The following is a 16,522-nucleotide window of genomic DNA, read 5'->3' as shown; positions in this document are numbered from 1 at the left end:
GAAGGGAAGGGAAGGGAAGGGAAGGGAAGGGAAACCCTTGCATCTGGCCTGGATGAAAAGTCATGATAATAAGCAGACCCAGTCAAAGGGTCGAAGAGTCCCTAGTATGTGTACAACACATTTGACTGAAAAAGTCCTCTAAGGAAAGGTGGAGAATGTTAACTAAGTCGAAGAGTGCTTCCCCAGGGTGTGTGTGAAGTCCTGGGATTCTCCAGCATGGAGCGTGAAGAACTCCATTGGCAGGGTCTAGCTGTACATATTAATCCCAGCCCTCGGGAGGCAGAGCCACTCAGATCTCCATGAGCTGAAGGCCAGCATGATAGAGAGAGAGAGAGAGAGAGAGAGAGAGAGAGAAGAGTTCCAGGACAGCCAGGGGCTACAAGGAGAAACCCTGCCTCAAAAAGAAGGGGGTGGGGGGAGGCGTGCAGAAATTCTCCAAAGATTTCGAGCTTCTATATTATAATAGAGTCCATGTCTTTATCAGGATGTGGCCTGACAAGAAAGAAAAAGAGGAGTTAGCTCGGCAGGTAAAAGCAGCTGCCATGTAGCCTGCTGACCTGCAGTCTGTCCCCAGACTCCGCAGGGTAGAAGGAAAGAATCAATTCCCACAGCTGGTTCCTATGACCCACAAACGCCTGCAAGCATACATGTGCGCGCACACACACACACACACACACACACACACACACACACACGCACACACATCCATCAAACACATGCGCACGCACATCCATCAAACGAATGAATAAAACGTAACTTTTTTTTAAAGAAAGAAAAAGCTTTATGCATCTGACTATTGGGAAAAAAAAACTGTGAAAAAAGAAAAGGAGAGCTAGGTGTGGTGTGGTGGTGGAGCACAATTGTGATCCCAGCACTTGGGCAGCAGGGGCAGGGACTTCTGGAGGTCATGGTCATCTGGAGGTCACTGTTACACAGTGAGTAAAAGGGCAGTCTGAGCTTGGTGACACCTTGTCTCCAAAAACATACCAAACATAAAGAAAACTGGGGCTCGGGGGTTGGGGAGAAGTTGGTTGATTCATTAAGTCCGGCAATACGTTCCTGGAGGATGCGCTTTCAAACCATATTCTACAGGGCTGGAGAGATGGCTCAGTTGTTAACGGTGTTTGCTTTTCTTCCAGAGGACCAGAATTACATTTCCACATCCATGTCAGGTGGTTGATAACTAACTGTATCTCCAGCTTCAGATTTTTCAGATTTTCTCCTGGCTGCCTTGGGTACCCGCATGCGCATGCACAGACCCACGCACAGACATATACACATAAAACAAACACTTAAAAAAATGTCCTAAGCCTCGCTTTCACTTGTGCCTACTATAGTAAAGTCTCAGGCCTTGATGTCTTCATTCACCATACAGTGTGTGGCTTCAAGAGAAACTGAGTTCTTCCACAACTCTCCCAAGCTGGCAACTAGAGGTCTGATTTGCAAACAAAAGGAGAGGACCATGGGAAATTAGAGGCAGGAGGAACTTGGAGGTCTCCAGTTCCAGAGCATCCAGCACTCTCTCTTCTGAACTCAGGCACCTGGCACACAAGTGCTACATACACACACATATGTAGGCTAAGCACTCAAACGTGTAAAATAAAACAAATTGGATTATAAAATGTTAGCCTGAAAATAAGAGGAAAATAGTTTTCCATCAAATGTGTTCGGCCACCCACTGCGGTGACATGGTACTAAGCATAATCCCTCCACTCCTTCAAACACTACCTTTGTGCCAAGCTACCTGAGAAGGGCAGGATAACAGTCATGTGAGCATCTCAGAAAAGCAGGTGACTTTCCCTGAATAACCACTGCCTGAAACTCTAGATGGGTCTAGAAACGATAACCAAAATGCTTCTCTAGTTCTGATGGTATGCAGAAACTAAATACAGAAGTCGCAATTAAGGATGTCATAAGGGCTGGAGAGATGGCTCTGGGGTTAAGAGTACTGACTGCTATTCTAGAGGACCTGCTCTGGGTCCTAGCACTCAAATCAAGTGGCTCAAAATTCCTGTAATTCCAGTTCCAGGAGGTTGGCTTTCAGGATGCCCATTTGCACATGTGTTGTCTTAGTCAGGGTTTCTATTGCTGCACAAAACATCAAGACCAAGAAGTAAGCTGGGGAGGAAAGGGTTTATTCAGCTTACACTTCCACATTGCTGTTCATCATCAAAGGAAGTCAGGACAGGAGCGCACACAGGGCAGGAACTTGGAGGCAGGAACTGATGCAGAGGTCATGGAGGTGTGCTGCTTACTGGATTGCTTCCCCTGGCTTTTACAGCCTGCTTTCTTACAGAAACCAGGACCACCAGCCCAAGGATGGCACCACCCACAATGCACTGGGCCCTCCTCCCCCTAGATCTCATGGAGGCATTTCCTCAAGGGAGGCTCCTTTCTCTGTAATAACTGCAACTCTAGTCAAGTTGACACACAAAACCAGCTAGTACATGCACGATGCACATAAACTCATGCAGATACACACACACACACACATATATATACATGTTTAAAAATCTTAAATAGAGAGACAGAAGCTTGATGATACAGGCCTTTAAACCCAGCACTCATGAGGCAGAGGTGAGCAGATCTCTATGAGTTCAAGAGCAACCTGGTGTACATGGTCAGTGAGCATCAGATAGGGCTGGTGTGACCACACAGTGGGCAATGTACTTGCCTCCAAAGGGCGAGGACCCGAGTTCAAATTCCCTGAAGTCCCGTGTGAATCTGGGTGCTGTAGAATGTGCCTGTAACCTCACCTTCAGTGAGACTGAAGACAGAGATGGGAAACCTCTCAGCAGCTCACGGCTAGATATCCTGACGGGCAACCCAACAAAGAAGCCAGGACAGACACCCAGGGCTGTCTTCTGGTCTCCCACGTCTGGGCCCCAGTGAGAGAGGGAGAGAGGCATCCAGGGCTTAAGAACTAGCAAGGAGGAGGGAACATTCCCTTAGACATGGGATGGTCTGCAATCTGTGACCATTGCTTGTGTAAGAGGAGGGTGGTTCGCCGGGCAGTGGTGGCGCACGCCTTTAATCCCAGCACTTGGGAGGCAGAGGCAGGTGGATTTCTGAGTTCGAGGCCAGCCTGGTCTACAGAGTGAGTTCCAGGACAGCCAAGGCTACACAGAGAAACCCTGTCTCAAAAAACAAAACAAAACAAAACAAAAAAGGAGGAGGGTGATTCATCTCATGGGCAGAGAAGGCTGTTCAAAGCCAGCCGCCTTGGCTTTCTCCCGTCGACCCCCTCACAGGTAGCCTCCCACGCTCTGTGCTTCTGAACCAATACTAAAAACTGAGGGCCTAGAGGGAACCCCGCTCCTGGGCATTTAAAAAAGGTGGAGGACAGTACTCTACGACCTCTGACTCATGGGATGGGTAAACTCCAACATCATGCATTTTCCCAGACTCACATAAGAATTACAGGGCAGATTTAAGCAGCTGATTTTCAGGAAGCTGCCCGCTAAACTGGCCAGACAGGCAGGCTCACAGCTGATTAACACAGCCCTGTGCCCTGACTCACCAACCAGCACAGCTCCTTGCCTAGTCAGAGGAAATCCTCAAAACTGAACTGAAAGCAAAACACCTCAGAAAGAATCCGTTCAAAATAAGGACAAGCCAGTGAGAAGGTAGCCTGCGAGAGTGACCAGTTGTCGAGCAAGAAGAGAGACTTGTCAGGCAACCTAATATAAATGAAACTCTCTTAAGGGAGGACGATGGCATTTTAAGGGAAAAGTACTTTAAAAAATGAACAAAAAGTAGAAACTATAGGAATAGACAGATAACATCAACAACAACTGCCAATAAGATACACAGCAGGACCGGACAAATTCTTGTCTGTTTTTACATTATGTTTCCCAAGTGAAGTTGTAGTAAAGAGTAGCTGTATACCAGGCAGGCCGCAGTCAGGCTTGTTTCTCCACTCCTAGGGAGGTCATGTAGAATGAAGGTGTGGCTGAGGCAAGCATCTACGTGTAGACAGGGCAAGAGCGGAGAGCCTCTGAGTCAGTGGACGTGGCTTAAACACTAAACAGAGACCAACAGCCCTGCTCAGCTCAGTAAGTCCAAAAGCAGGCTGGAGAGATGGCTCGCTGGGTGAACGCTTGCTGGGTAAACCAAGGACCTGAGCTCAGGCCCTAGCACCTATATAAAAAGCTGGGTGTGAGTGACCCCAGAGCTGTGGGGCAGGGTGGAGACAGGATGGCTTCAGTTTCACTGAGAGACCCTATCTCAAGGAAATGGGGTAGAGAATGAGTTCCCCTCTGGCCTCATGGTAACATGCTCATCTAAGATACATCTAGAAACAAATAAATACACATTATCAATACGACAGTAAGGAAAAAAAAATCAGTGTGAAAGGAAACTGGCAGTGGAAATAGCTCTGACAGAGAGTGGGGCCGTCCCAGCATGGGGTGGGTGGGAAAGGGCGCTGGGGAAGGGAAGCTAGGGCGGGAGACTGTCCCAGATGTGGGGCAGCCCGGGTGACAGCATGAGTGAGAGCAAACCAGCCAGCCTTCCCTCCCCTCTTTCCATCCTTTCCTGTTGGGTTCCCCCCACCCCCAACAGTTTTAGCAGGTATCCACCTACAGGCCTGGCTTATGCTGTAAGTTTTCATGTCAAACCACTGGCATGTATTTCACACTTTTATAAACTGGATATGCTGCATTATTTTAAGAAGTCCCTGAAGAATATAATTACAGTACAAATTATAAACACACTTTTTTATAAGGAGAAGACTCAAAAATTTTTTTTCAAGAAATCACAAATCTGGACTTACCATATACTGTCAAAAATGTGAGGTAATCCAGAGAAGTAATGTTGTAGGCTTCAAGTCTGACATCTCTCCAGACTCCTTGAGAGGGGAAGGAAGGCCCCCAGTCCCAGCTGAAGGAGCACTGGGCCTGAAATTTCAGGGGCAGAAAAAGAGAGATACATTCTCATTAACTGAAAAATTAAACATTAGGAAAAAAAAAACTTTTCAGGAGTAAGTAGTCTATAAGAGCAAAGGATGAGATACATCTGTATGAAAATGTCATGATACATGCTAAATGAAAAGTTGGTAAAAACAGAAAGATTCTGTCTTTAAAATATTATATATACATGCATATACCAGTTTATTAATGATGCCATAGGAAAACACTGGGTGGAGGGGACGGGGCTTCGCCAACTGAAATGTGTTCACAGATGGCTACTTTGGTCTTTCCTTGGGCACCAGCATTCCTGTGCTTCCCCATCCCTCCACGCCTCCGGCCCATTCCACTGCTAAACACCTTGTTTAACTTAGTCACCTTGATCAGGACTCCAAATCCAGTGGCAGTTACTTTCTGAGGTACTTGAGTAGAGTGTGCAACTTTGGGGGACACAGTTCAGCCCCTAACTGTGTTTAGGTGTCAGGCGTGCATAAGAGAGAGAGAGAGAGAGAGAGAGAGAGAGTGTTTGTGTGTGTGCGCGCGCGTGTGTGCACGCACACACATGAGTGTCACAGCACACACAGCTCAGAGTCTCCCCTCCGGCCTCCGGCATCCATGCCTTCCTGTGTACACCTCCCGTGCGCATGTGCTAGATAAAGAGAAGCACTTCCTATGAATAGAATATGGCAGAGGTGATGTCATTTCCAAAATTAGATTATAGAAGACCGGCCCTTCTGTTTGGGGCCCTGGCCCTTGCTCACTCTTGGCCAAGAGGGAAACCAGCTGCTGTGTCCTGGAGCAGCGCTGTGGGAGGCCTGTGTGAGAGAGAACTGGGCAGTAGATCTAAAATTTCTCAACAGCCATGGTGAGCTCAGAACTCTTGTCAGCCCCAGTCAGGCTGAGGTGATGGCTTGATTAAAGTGCCCCGAGCACCAGGTGCCCTAGCCAAACTGTACTTAGACTGAGAAATACATTGTTATTATTATTATTATCATTTGCTATATAGATTATTATTATTACGACCAAAATACCCACCTTAGCACCATAGTTAAATTTATCAAGAACATAAAATCTAGTTATGCATTATTTTATATTCATTCTCAAAAGCCTACTATATCAGAGCACTGTTATTTATTTATTTATTTAGTGTTTTGTTTTTCAAGTGCCACTATGAAACCCAGGCTACCTCTACTCCTGTGTTCCTCCTGGCCAGGCCTGAAAGTACAAGGACTCCAAGCAGTGGCCACCACACCCCACACCCCGCAAATGTTTATTCTCTCTGAAGCCCTCCATAATACTGCTGTGCCTAGCCACCGCTGTGTTAAACATGACAACTCGATGAAAGTAGCCTCACTGAAAGAGAAAGTTATTATTAACATGTTAAAAAATGTTAGCCTTATTCCCTACCTCATTAAGTATGAACTCAAAAGTCCTCGTTCAGGAATACCAAGCATAAACAGGTGGTGGCATTTGCCTTTTATCCTAGCACTCAGGGAGGCAGAAATGAAGGTCTGCGAGTTCGAGGCCAGCCTAGTGTACACAATGGGTTCCAGGACAGCAAAGATTGCACAGATAAGAAAAAAGAAGAATACCAGCCCCCCCCCCCACACACACACATTCACATAAACAATCACTTCAGACTTCAGACTCTGACCGACCCGAGTAGCTATCTGAGAGACCTAATCTTGTCTGCCTGTCTGAGAACCATAACACTAAAAAAGTCCCAATTATGAAGTTACAAAGGTTCAGATTCAACTAGCAAGAAATGATTCTGTGACAATTAACTTCTCGAGGGAGTGGGAGGAAAAGAGAGAATAATGGAATCCAAGTGATAGAGAAAAGAAAGGGAGGAGGACCATCTGGTGGGGGAGGGGACCAGCCAGGACCGGGCTGGGGATACAGTGAGAGCAGTGGGGGAGGGGACAACCGAGCACAAACCAGAAAGCCACCAGTGTGTGCACTGCCAAAATGAAACCTTTGTGTGCTAATCCGAAAGTTTAACTTAAAAGAACAGAAATTAAAAAAAAAAAAAAAAATTCCATCAAGCAGAAAATTTTCTTTTACTTCTTAAGAACAAAAGATATTTTCAAGATAATAAGATCTATGACGCTGTGAGTTCAGCTTTGAAAAGCTGAGGCAGACCCGAAGCTCTGAGCTTGGAGGTGGGGGTGTCAGCGCAGAGAGAGAATCCGGAGCCCGGCTCTCAGGGAAGTATGGTTTCTTTCACTCTGCATTCATGTCAGAAGATAAATATATTTCTACTACAGAGAAAAACAAAAGTGTGGCTCTCACCCCTCACCAAATAAATTTCTCTTCGCAGCAGACAGAGACCATCTCAGCAAACTACAACCAGTCAAAATACAGAGAACGCCTGACCCTTAGGCTGCCCAAGCACAACGAGGGCAGCCTCGGCTCCTGCACCTGAGGCCCACAGAACACTAAGGAAGAGGTGGGGGCAAAACTGTAAGAGCCAGAAGATCTGCAAGTCTGCTGGGACCCCAGACCATGAGACCTTGACAGTGACAACATGGCTCCCTAAACAAGACCCGGACAATGACAGACCAGTAGGTGTGAGGGAGCATATTTTTACAGGGCCCCACCCCTAAGCAAAGGACAACAGTGTTCAATGACCACTGAGAGAGGGAGAATTCTCTCCCCAGGAAGGTGCTCACTATTTGGTTAAAGGACACCAAGTGGTTAGCCCTGACATCACATACACAAAGGCAATGTTAAACAGACTTAGCAGGTTATGTCTATACATTTATGCAGTTTTACATGTACACATACAATAATAATCAAGGAAAAAGAAGCCATAGATTTTAAAGGAAATAAGGGAGGAACAGGGTAGGGATAGAGGGAGAAAACATGGGAGGGGGAAGTGATGTAATTATATTTTAATTAAAATAAATAAATATTAAGAAAAAACAAGACAAAGAACTAAATTTGCTTCCTGGCACCCATACTTATCTAGTATCGGATTTCTCATATGAAATGAAATCCATCCTGCGAATCTATATAGAACATTTGTAAACACATAGAAAGGTTCAGATCTTCTGCTGGCCTTGCGGGGTGTGCTGGCTAGTTTTATGTCAACTTGACACAAGCTTCAGTCATCTGAGAGGAGGGGACCAACAACTGGCAAGGTGCCTCAATAACATTGAGCTATACAGGCAAGAAAGTAGGGCATTTTCTTAATTAGTGATTATGTGGGAGGACCCAGGCCATTGTGGGCGGTTCCATCCCTGGGCTTGTGGTCCTAGGTTCTACAAAAAAAAAAAAAAAAAGCAGGTTGAGCTATGAGGAGCAAGCCAGGAAGCAGCACCCCTCCACGGCCTCTGCATCAGCTCCTGCCTCCAGGTTCCTGCCCTGCTTGAGTTCCCGCCCTCACTGCTTTTGAAGATGAACTGTTACATGGAACTGTGAGTGAAATAAACGCTTCCCCCCCCCCCCAAGATGCATTTGGTCATGGTGTTTCATTGCAGCAATGATAACCCTAAGTAAGACAGCAGGCAAGGAAAAAACAAAATATTCAACACCCTACCTGACTCAGAGAGAACCTGTGACACCCTGTGTCTTAGGCTGGGGTGCATCACCACACAGCTGTAACGGCTCCTACGCACAATGCTCACAGATGAGCAAGGAAGTTGGGCACTACATGAATAACTTTTAGTGAGCTTTCTAACAGAAACAGCGAGCTAGAAGTTGGGAGGGTCGAGTATCTACACAAGTTTTCTGAAGAAAAGAAAGAAAAAAACTTTTAAGCTGAGGATGTGGCTCAGTGGTGGCGCGCTTGCTTCACAACTGTACACAAGGCTCTGAGTTCCATCCACAGGACAAAGCAGGAGGGAAGCCTCTTTCTTCGACCTTGAATGAGGGAAAGGAAAGGGAAGGGCTCTGTCAGAGGAAATGCCTGTACAAATGTCATCAGGGTACAGCCCAGCTCCAACAGAAGGAGGAGGGGCGAAGACTGAGCTAGGAGCTTTGGACATTAGCCTACTGCTGGTGCAAAGCTGTTGAAAGATAAAATGATAAATATTGCAAAAAACGTAACAGGTCCTTTCAGTACATATGGACTCAGAAGTCCCAGTTTCTGTTTTACGGAAAGGGATGCTCTGGCCATTTTTGTCTGAAGAGACTATGCCGGTTGCTCCGTGGATAAAGAGTTGAAAGAAGGCCAATGGAATTGTGGGAATACCAGTTAGGTGACTAGGGCAGCGTGCTGTGTAAGAAGAGACTGGACCCAGATCCAGAGAATAAAGGTTGTCTTGGAAAATGGCAGGAACTAGAATGTTGGGAACTAGAATGGTGGAGTAAATGGATTACTGATGGCACGCCCTTGCAAGTACACCTTATCACAGTCACTCCCTTAGTATCCCTCTGCTTCTGGGAAGCCATGAGGTAAACAGCTTTGTCCCGCACTTCCTTCCACTGTGATGTTCTATCTCACCACAGGCGCAGAGCCAGAGATCACAGACCTTTGAAACTAAAAACCGAAAGACATGCTCCGCCCGCCCCCAATCTGCTCAACTCAGCATGTTACTATGGTGATGAGAAGTGACTGACAAGAACGAAGGAGGGGAGTAGAAAAGGAGGCCACCATTCAGGCTGAGCAGAGAAGGAAGCAGAGACAAGAGAGGATTTATAGTGATGTGGAAAATATAGAAGGGTCAAACACTTGATGAAGAAGAGTAACATTTTCTTCTTAAAAACAAAAATGTCTTGGAATCAGACAGAGGCAGGAAGATCTCTGTGAGTTCAGAGTCAGCCTGGTCTACATGATGAGTTCTAGGCTACCCAGGGCTACATAGTGAGACACTGTCTCAAAAAACAGAAACAGAAACCAAACAAACAAACCTAAATGTTACATACAACTATAATACAATAACTATGCATTAGTATATGTTCAAGTACTGTAGAACAAAATAAAGCCTCAAAGAAAAATCATCAGTGGATTATATTTTCCCATTCTGTTTTTAAAGATCCTGGCAGTAAAATATGAGAACATCTGAGGAAAAAATATTTTTTCTTTTGTTTTTCTTTCTTATTTTTATTTTTTTTTTGAAGGGGGGTGCTTTGGGGATGGGATGTTTCTCTGTGTAGCTCTGGCTGTCCTGGAACCCACTCTGCAGACCAGGCTGGTCTCCAGCTCACACAGATCTACCTGCCCCTGCCTCCCAAGTACTAGAGCTAAAGTGTGCACCACCACACCCAGCTGAAAATATATTTCTTTCAAGCAGGTTGCTAGTCACAAGAACCGCTAGTTAGTGTTCACATCCGGTAACAGCTTTGATAAAATATAAGTGCTAAAAAAATAACTTATAGAGATGAGACTGCAACTCAGTTGGAAGAATTATCTCAGGGCTCTGCCTAACATGCACAGAGCCTTGAGTTTCATCCTCAGGATCTCATAAAACCAAGCAAGATTGTGAATATCTTAAACTCAACACTCTTCAGAGAAGCGGGGGATAGACTGGAAATTGGAGGTCATCCTCGGATGACCATAGCAAGTTTGAAACCTTTTAGGTCCCTGTCTAAAAAAAATACAATAATTTATAAAATCCTATTATCAGCTACCCATGGTGGTTCATGCCAGCAATCCCAAAACTTGGGAGGCTAAAGCAGGAGATTGCCTCTTTTAACAACATAGTAAGTTCTAGGCCGATCTAGGATATAACATCAAGTTCTGTTATCCACTGTGTGTGTGTGTGTGTGTGTGTGTGTGTGTGTGTGTGTGTGCCCACGTACTAACCTAGATTCTGAAACGTGCTTCAGGAAGAAAACCTAGAAAAATGAGGATCCACCCCAAAAATTCAGAAAATCTTGTTTTCAAGTCTTCAAGACTGCCAGCCACAAAGCTGCAGCCCCCACACTTGAAAGAGCATTTACCTTTCGGATGAAGTTGACGTGGCATTCACCCTTCTGCTCCACTGGGGGGCACTCTGGGGGCACCGGGTAGCGTGCGTGAGCTTTGCTCTGACGCTCAGCATAGTGCACTGCTGACTGGAAGCGCAGCTTTAAGGAGTTCACGTCTTTGACCACATTGGTGACGTCAAAGCTCTGGAGTGCAGAGGAAGAAGATGCAGATCCATGAGGAAGACCTAGTCTTGGGCATAACATTTCAGATAAAGGTAGACTACACGGAAGACACACACGATAGTCAAATCTCGAGCTAGCCTCATTAACAGAAGGAATCCCTCTGAAGGAGAACTTAGTGCCCACCTTTAGTTACGCCTCCAACCTCCTGTCCAAGCACAGGTTTCTAGGATTCTATTTTTACTGATAGAAATATGATCTAGAGAAATATTCAGAACAGAAAGCATCTTAGTGCTGGAATGGTTGCCGGGGTTTGTGCACACGGCCTTGAGCTGCCAGCAATTCCTAGACACTATATAACAACCTGACCCTGAGATGCAGTGTGTATTTCTAAGTCATGAGTTATTTTTGCTTTCCAAAGCACATCCTTGAAACAGAAGGGAAAATACAATTTCAGAACATATTTCCTTTTAAAATTGTCTGTCACTTCTCATTTCCCATGAATTTGGATCACCAGACCACTGAGGAGTAAACAGCAACGCTGAAGCTGTAGTTTACGTCCTCAAATCCCCTCAAGGGATTTGTACCGCCCCTAACATCCTTCAGAAGGGGCACCCGAGAAGTCCAGTAATTACCAGTGTTTTAAAGGCCTTGTACTTGACCCATGGCAAATCATACAAGGATCCTTCCCTATTCAAGAACAGAAAGGCACGCTCATTCTCTTGAGTCTGAAGTCATGTACTCACGTATCCAGTGAACATGTTGTCTGTCTTCCCGACAGTGACATTGTTGAACAGGATTTCTGCAACTGTATCAACTCCATCAAAAATCAACTTTACTTTCTGCCATTCACTAAGAGACAACAAAAGATTATTTTTTTGAAATGGGGTATATAAAACAGTAACTCACTTAAGTCTCTTTGTCATCAGTTAAGAACTAACAAAGTAAAGATTCCACAGGAAAATATACACCCTTAACCTTAAAGGCCATCAAATTTCAGGAGTGTGGGTTTGGCATAACTGTAATTTCTCTGAGTGACCCAACTCATTTGTTCCTATGATGTGTCAGTCAGCGCTTTGCCGTAAAATCAAAAGCGCAGGGGCTGGTGAGATGGCTCAGCAGGTAAGAGCACTGACTGATCTTCCGAAGGTCCTGAGTTCAGATCCCAGCAACCACATGGTGGCTCACAACCACCCGTGATGAGATTGGACACCCTCTTCTGGTGCGTCTGAAAACAGCTACAGTGAATTACGCTGGAGCTAGTGGGCTGAAGCAAGCGGGCTGGAGCAAGCAGGCCAGAGAGCAGCCACACACATGATGGCTCACAGCCATCTGTACAGCTACAGTGTACTCATACACATAAAAAATAAATCTTTAAAAAAAAATCAAGAGCACAAATTGTAATTTCCAAATGAGTTGATTCTCTGTTATTCCAGAGTTCTTAGATAACTCAGAAAACATTTGTCAAAGCTATGAATCCAAGACGACACATTAACCACCACCTAGTGTCAACAATGGAGAATCCTGTGCTCAGTCCTATGTTCAACCTTACAAGGAACAACCTGGAATTTGAAGTCTGCAATCTGGATGGCATTCAAGCCTAGAATACACATGAGTCAAACATAAACTGCTTGATCTATTGGATAAGGGCTAACAAAGGCTTACCATGTTAGAAAGAAAAGAATAAGAAAGAAGTGAATAAGAAGCCAAAGAAGTGAATATTTTTCAGCAGTAACAAGGAACTAGGTCATAATGAATACTACCATACTGGTGAACTGTGCTTATTTAAGCAAAGGAAGCCTTGACAAAAGACCAGTGTCTCTAATGTGCTCCATCAGCTAACAGTGCTACATCCACACAGCGGGAACATGAGTTAGTTACTGGCTATCTAGGCTGGGATAGGAACAGTGGATGGAAAAGAGGGATGACAGCTAACGAGTAATGGATCGTGGTTGATTTAATTAGGGTTTCTGTTGCTGCGAAAAAAAAAGTGCCATGACCAAAAGTGACTTGGGGAGGCAGGGGTAATCTCAGTTTACAACTTAGGTCACTCTCCACCAGGAAGGGAAGCCGAGACAGGCTCTGGAGGCAGGGGCTGAAGCAGACGTCTTAGAAGAACGCTGCTTACTGGCTTGCTCCCCAGGGCTTGCTTGCTCAGCCTGCTTTTTTGTACAATACTGGACCACCTGGGTAACACCCACAGGGAGGTGAGTCCTCCCACATTAACTATTTTTAAAAGGACAGCAACCCATCCACAAAGCCTTTGACCCAAAATGTGTCCTGTCTACAAGGTGTGCAGGGACATAAATAGAGCAGAGACCGAGAAAACGGCCAAGCAATGACCAAACTGAGACCCATCTCATGGACAAGAACCAATCCCTGACACTACTAAGGATACTCCCTTATATTTACAGACAGAAACCTAGCCTAACTGTCCCCTGAAGGCTCCACCTAACAGCCAGTGGAAAGAGATGAAGAGACTCACACCCAAACTGTAGATAGAGCTCTCTGAGAGTCTACGGAAAAGTTGGGAGAAAGATTGAGGGACCCAAAGAGGATAGGGACTCCACAGAAAGACCAAAAGAATCAGCTGGGCGGTGGTGGCGCACGCCTTTAATCCCAGCACTTGGGAGGCAGAAGCAGGCAGATTTCTGAGTTCGAGGCCAGCCTGGTCTACAAATTGAGTCCAGGACAGCCAGGGCTATTATACAGAAAACCCCTGTTGAGAAAGACAGATAGACAGACAGACAGACAGAGACAGAGAAAGACAGAGAGAGACAAAGAGAGGGGGGGGGAAGAGGGGGTGAGAGAGAGAGAGAGGGAGAGGGAAAGGGAGAGAGAGAGAGAGAGTTGTAGTTCTCAATTGTGGTTCTTCCACAGATAACTCCAGCATGCATCAAGTTGAAACAAAAAGCAAAACAAAACAAACAAAAAACAGGATAATGGTGATGACTGCCGAACTCTGGATACACTAAAAACCATTGAATTGTTCTTTAAATTAAGCAAATTTCATGTTATAAAGATCAGAGCTCAATCAAACTGTTTTTGCTAAGTAGAAAAGCCTGGGTCTGGGAGAACCATGCCACCCTATCTCACAAAACCCTAATAGCATCAATCACTTTAAAAACTGACTTTTTATTCAGACACATCACTTGGGCTGGGGAGCTGAGAAGGAGAAATTGAACAAGTCTCGGGTCCATGGCAGGACCAGGGGTGGTGTGGCCAGTGTCACAGGTACACAGTGAAGCCAGTGTTTCATTTATGAAGCCACGAAACAGACTTTTTATTCCTGAGAAAAAGCACGTGGAGAAGAAAAAAGTAATGTTTTCTCACAGGATCAGAGACTGAAAGGCAAACCTAAGACATTGGATTCCGCAGTTTCTGGGCAAAGTTGAAACTGGGAAGTTAGGAGGCTCTACTAAGAGAAATGCCAGGCAAATTTAGAAATAATGGGATGAAGGTGGTGGAGAAAAATGGAGGAGGCGAGTCTACATCCCTTGGCACAAGCTTTGGAAGAGGCGCCTCGGAGTTACATGAAGAAGAGCAACAGGCTATTGGGACGTAAGCTACTTGAGGAGGGCAAGTCAGCTGGCTGGCTTTGGGATGTGTTATGTTCAAAGTGAAATGAGATTTTGACTGGGTTTTTTGTGGTGTTTGTTTTTATTTTGTTTTGTTTTAAGACAGAGTCTCAGGGAGCCCAGAGTAACCTGGAACTCACTATATAGTGGAACACAGGATTCTTGTGAGAAATATTTTAAGTGTTACCTGGAAATAAAAGCATGACACACAGTAGCTTGCACCATCACGTGGACTGGTTCTCCACCATCATGTGGCATGGTTCTAGTATATTGATCATAATATTCTGGCTTCTTTTTTCAACACTGAGGGTTGAACCCAGGGCCTTATGCACACTAAACAGGCTCTTTACCCTATCCTGTGGCTTTAGATTTTAAAGAGATAATAAGTAATATAACAAAAAATATATATATAAGACAATTGTTTAAATTTAATAATAATAGTGGCTAGTATACTTGCTTAAACATTCTCCTTCACCTAGAAATATTTTCTTTTGATAACAGAACACTACTGAAAGCAATACTTGTACTTTTCTTTATGGCCACATGATTAAGGTTAAGGTCATAGCTTCGTAATACCAAAATTAACCTGTAAGCTCCCCCTGCCCAAGGACCAGGTAACCTCCTGGAATGCTGGGAGTTGTAGTTCTTGTAATATAACAAAAGCCTCATGGGAAAGTATGGTAGCCTGTGGGTTTGTCCTTATAAACCCCTGCAACATGTATCTCAGGGTCATTCAGCTTGGAAATTCCAGGGAGTGGCCATGACCAAAGTCCATCTCTTGGTCAGTACTTAATATTTAAAAAGCTTGCTTCAAATTTGGCCCAAAATGGTGAAACTGGTTTTTCTCCAGAGAATCTCAGATTTAACAGTATCAATAGTTATATAGCACTAACAACACTATGGATCTGGGAAACATGCTTCAATGCAAAGTGGGCTCAGATCCTAGTGCCATCCCTATACACACACACAGACCACCCACACACTCAGACCACCCACACATGCCCCCACACACAGTGGTGGTGATGGAGCCTGTGAAGGTAACTTGGTTAATAAGGTGCTTGCCATGCAAACATAAGAATCTGAGTACAGCCGGGCAGTGGTGGTGCACGCCTTTAATCCGAGCACTTAGGAGGCAGAGGCAGGTGGATTTCTGAGTTTGAGGCCAGCCTGGCCTACAGAGTGAGTTCCAGGACAGCCAGGGCTATACAGAGAAACCCTGTCTCAAAAAACAAAACAAAACAAAAGAATCTGAGTACAATTTACAAACCCACATAAAAGGTGGGCACAGGGACACAGCTGCAGTTGCCTGTAATCCCAGAACTGGGGAGGCAGAGAAAGGAGGATCCCTGTGACTCAGTGACCAGTCTAGCAAAACTGCAGAGATCAGAGTTCAGAAAGAAACCCTGTCTCAAAAAGCAAAGTGGAAAGAAATTGATGAAATCACCTGCATCTCTCCTCTGGCCACCCCCCCCCCCACACACACACAGAATAACTTCACAAAATAATACTGCCAATCAATACATTCTCCTAGAGACTGGGGAAGTCCAGGACATTTGTATAAAATGGGATTTAGGTGGCTTCTGCATAACCACTGGAGTAATTATTCCCTAAATCACAGTGTCATGACTGATGAGCAGTGGCACTGTCCTCACATATAAAACAAAACATTAACTACACAGTCACTTCAATAGCACAAAGGTTTAATCTACTTTAACTCTGATATACAACCTAAACAGACATAAGATATAAAAGAAAATCTCATCATAATATAGTATATATGTACATAATATATATATAATATAGTATATATAAACATATACACACCTGGGATTAAAGGGGATTTTAAATTCCGTGCTGTAGGTCCAGTTATCTAAGGAAATCCACCTGTAGTTCAGGTCATTAAATCTGTAGTAAGGATCCTGTTGGTACAAGACAAATATATGGTAGATACCCAAATATGCTAAAATTAAACGACTAAAATAGGTAATGAACAAAGGCTATTGA

General features: G+C 44.8%; 1 protein-coding gene across 2 annotated transcripts in view; it reads right to left on the bottom strand.

The window, feature by feature from the left end:
- Nucleotides 1–16,522, bottom strand: part of Manba (mannosidase beta) — an 88,172-nt gene that overhangs the window by 50,201 nt on the left and 21,449 nt on the right. For both annotated transcript variants that reach the window (XM_031375610.1, XM_031375612.1), the window contains exons 2-5: nt 16,343–16,437; nt 11,687–11,792; nt 10,794–10,964; nt 4,775–4,898 (exon numbers count right to left, since the gene is read on the bottom strand). In XM_031375610.1, coding sequence (XP_031231470.1) covers nt 4,775–4,898; nt 10,794–10,964; nt 11,687–11,792; nt 16,343–16,437 — 496 coding nt within the window. The remainder of the gene's footprint in view (nt 1–4,774; nt 4,899–10,793; nt 10,965–11,686; nt 11,793–16,342; nt 16,438–16,522) is intronic.

This window comes from Mastomys coucha, unplaced genomic scaffold, assembly GCF_008632895.1.
Source record: "Mastomys coucha isolate ucsf_1 unplaced genomic scaffold, UCSF_Mcou_1 pScaffold16, whole genome shotgun sequence".
NCBI classification, from domain to species: domain Eukaryota; kingdom Metazoa; phylum Chordata; class Mammalia; order Rodentia; family Muridae; genus Mastomys; species Mastomys coucha.
This window is presented reverse-complemented; position numbering and strand designations above follow the sequence as displayed.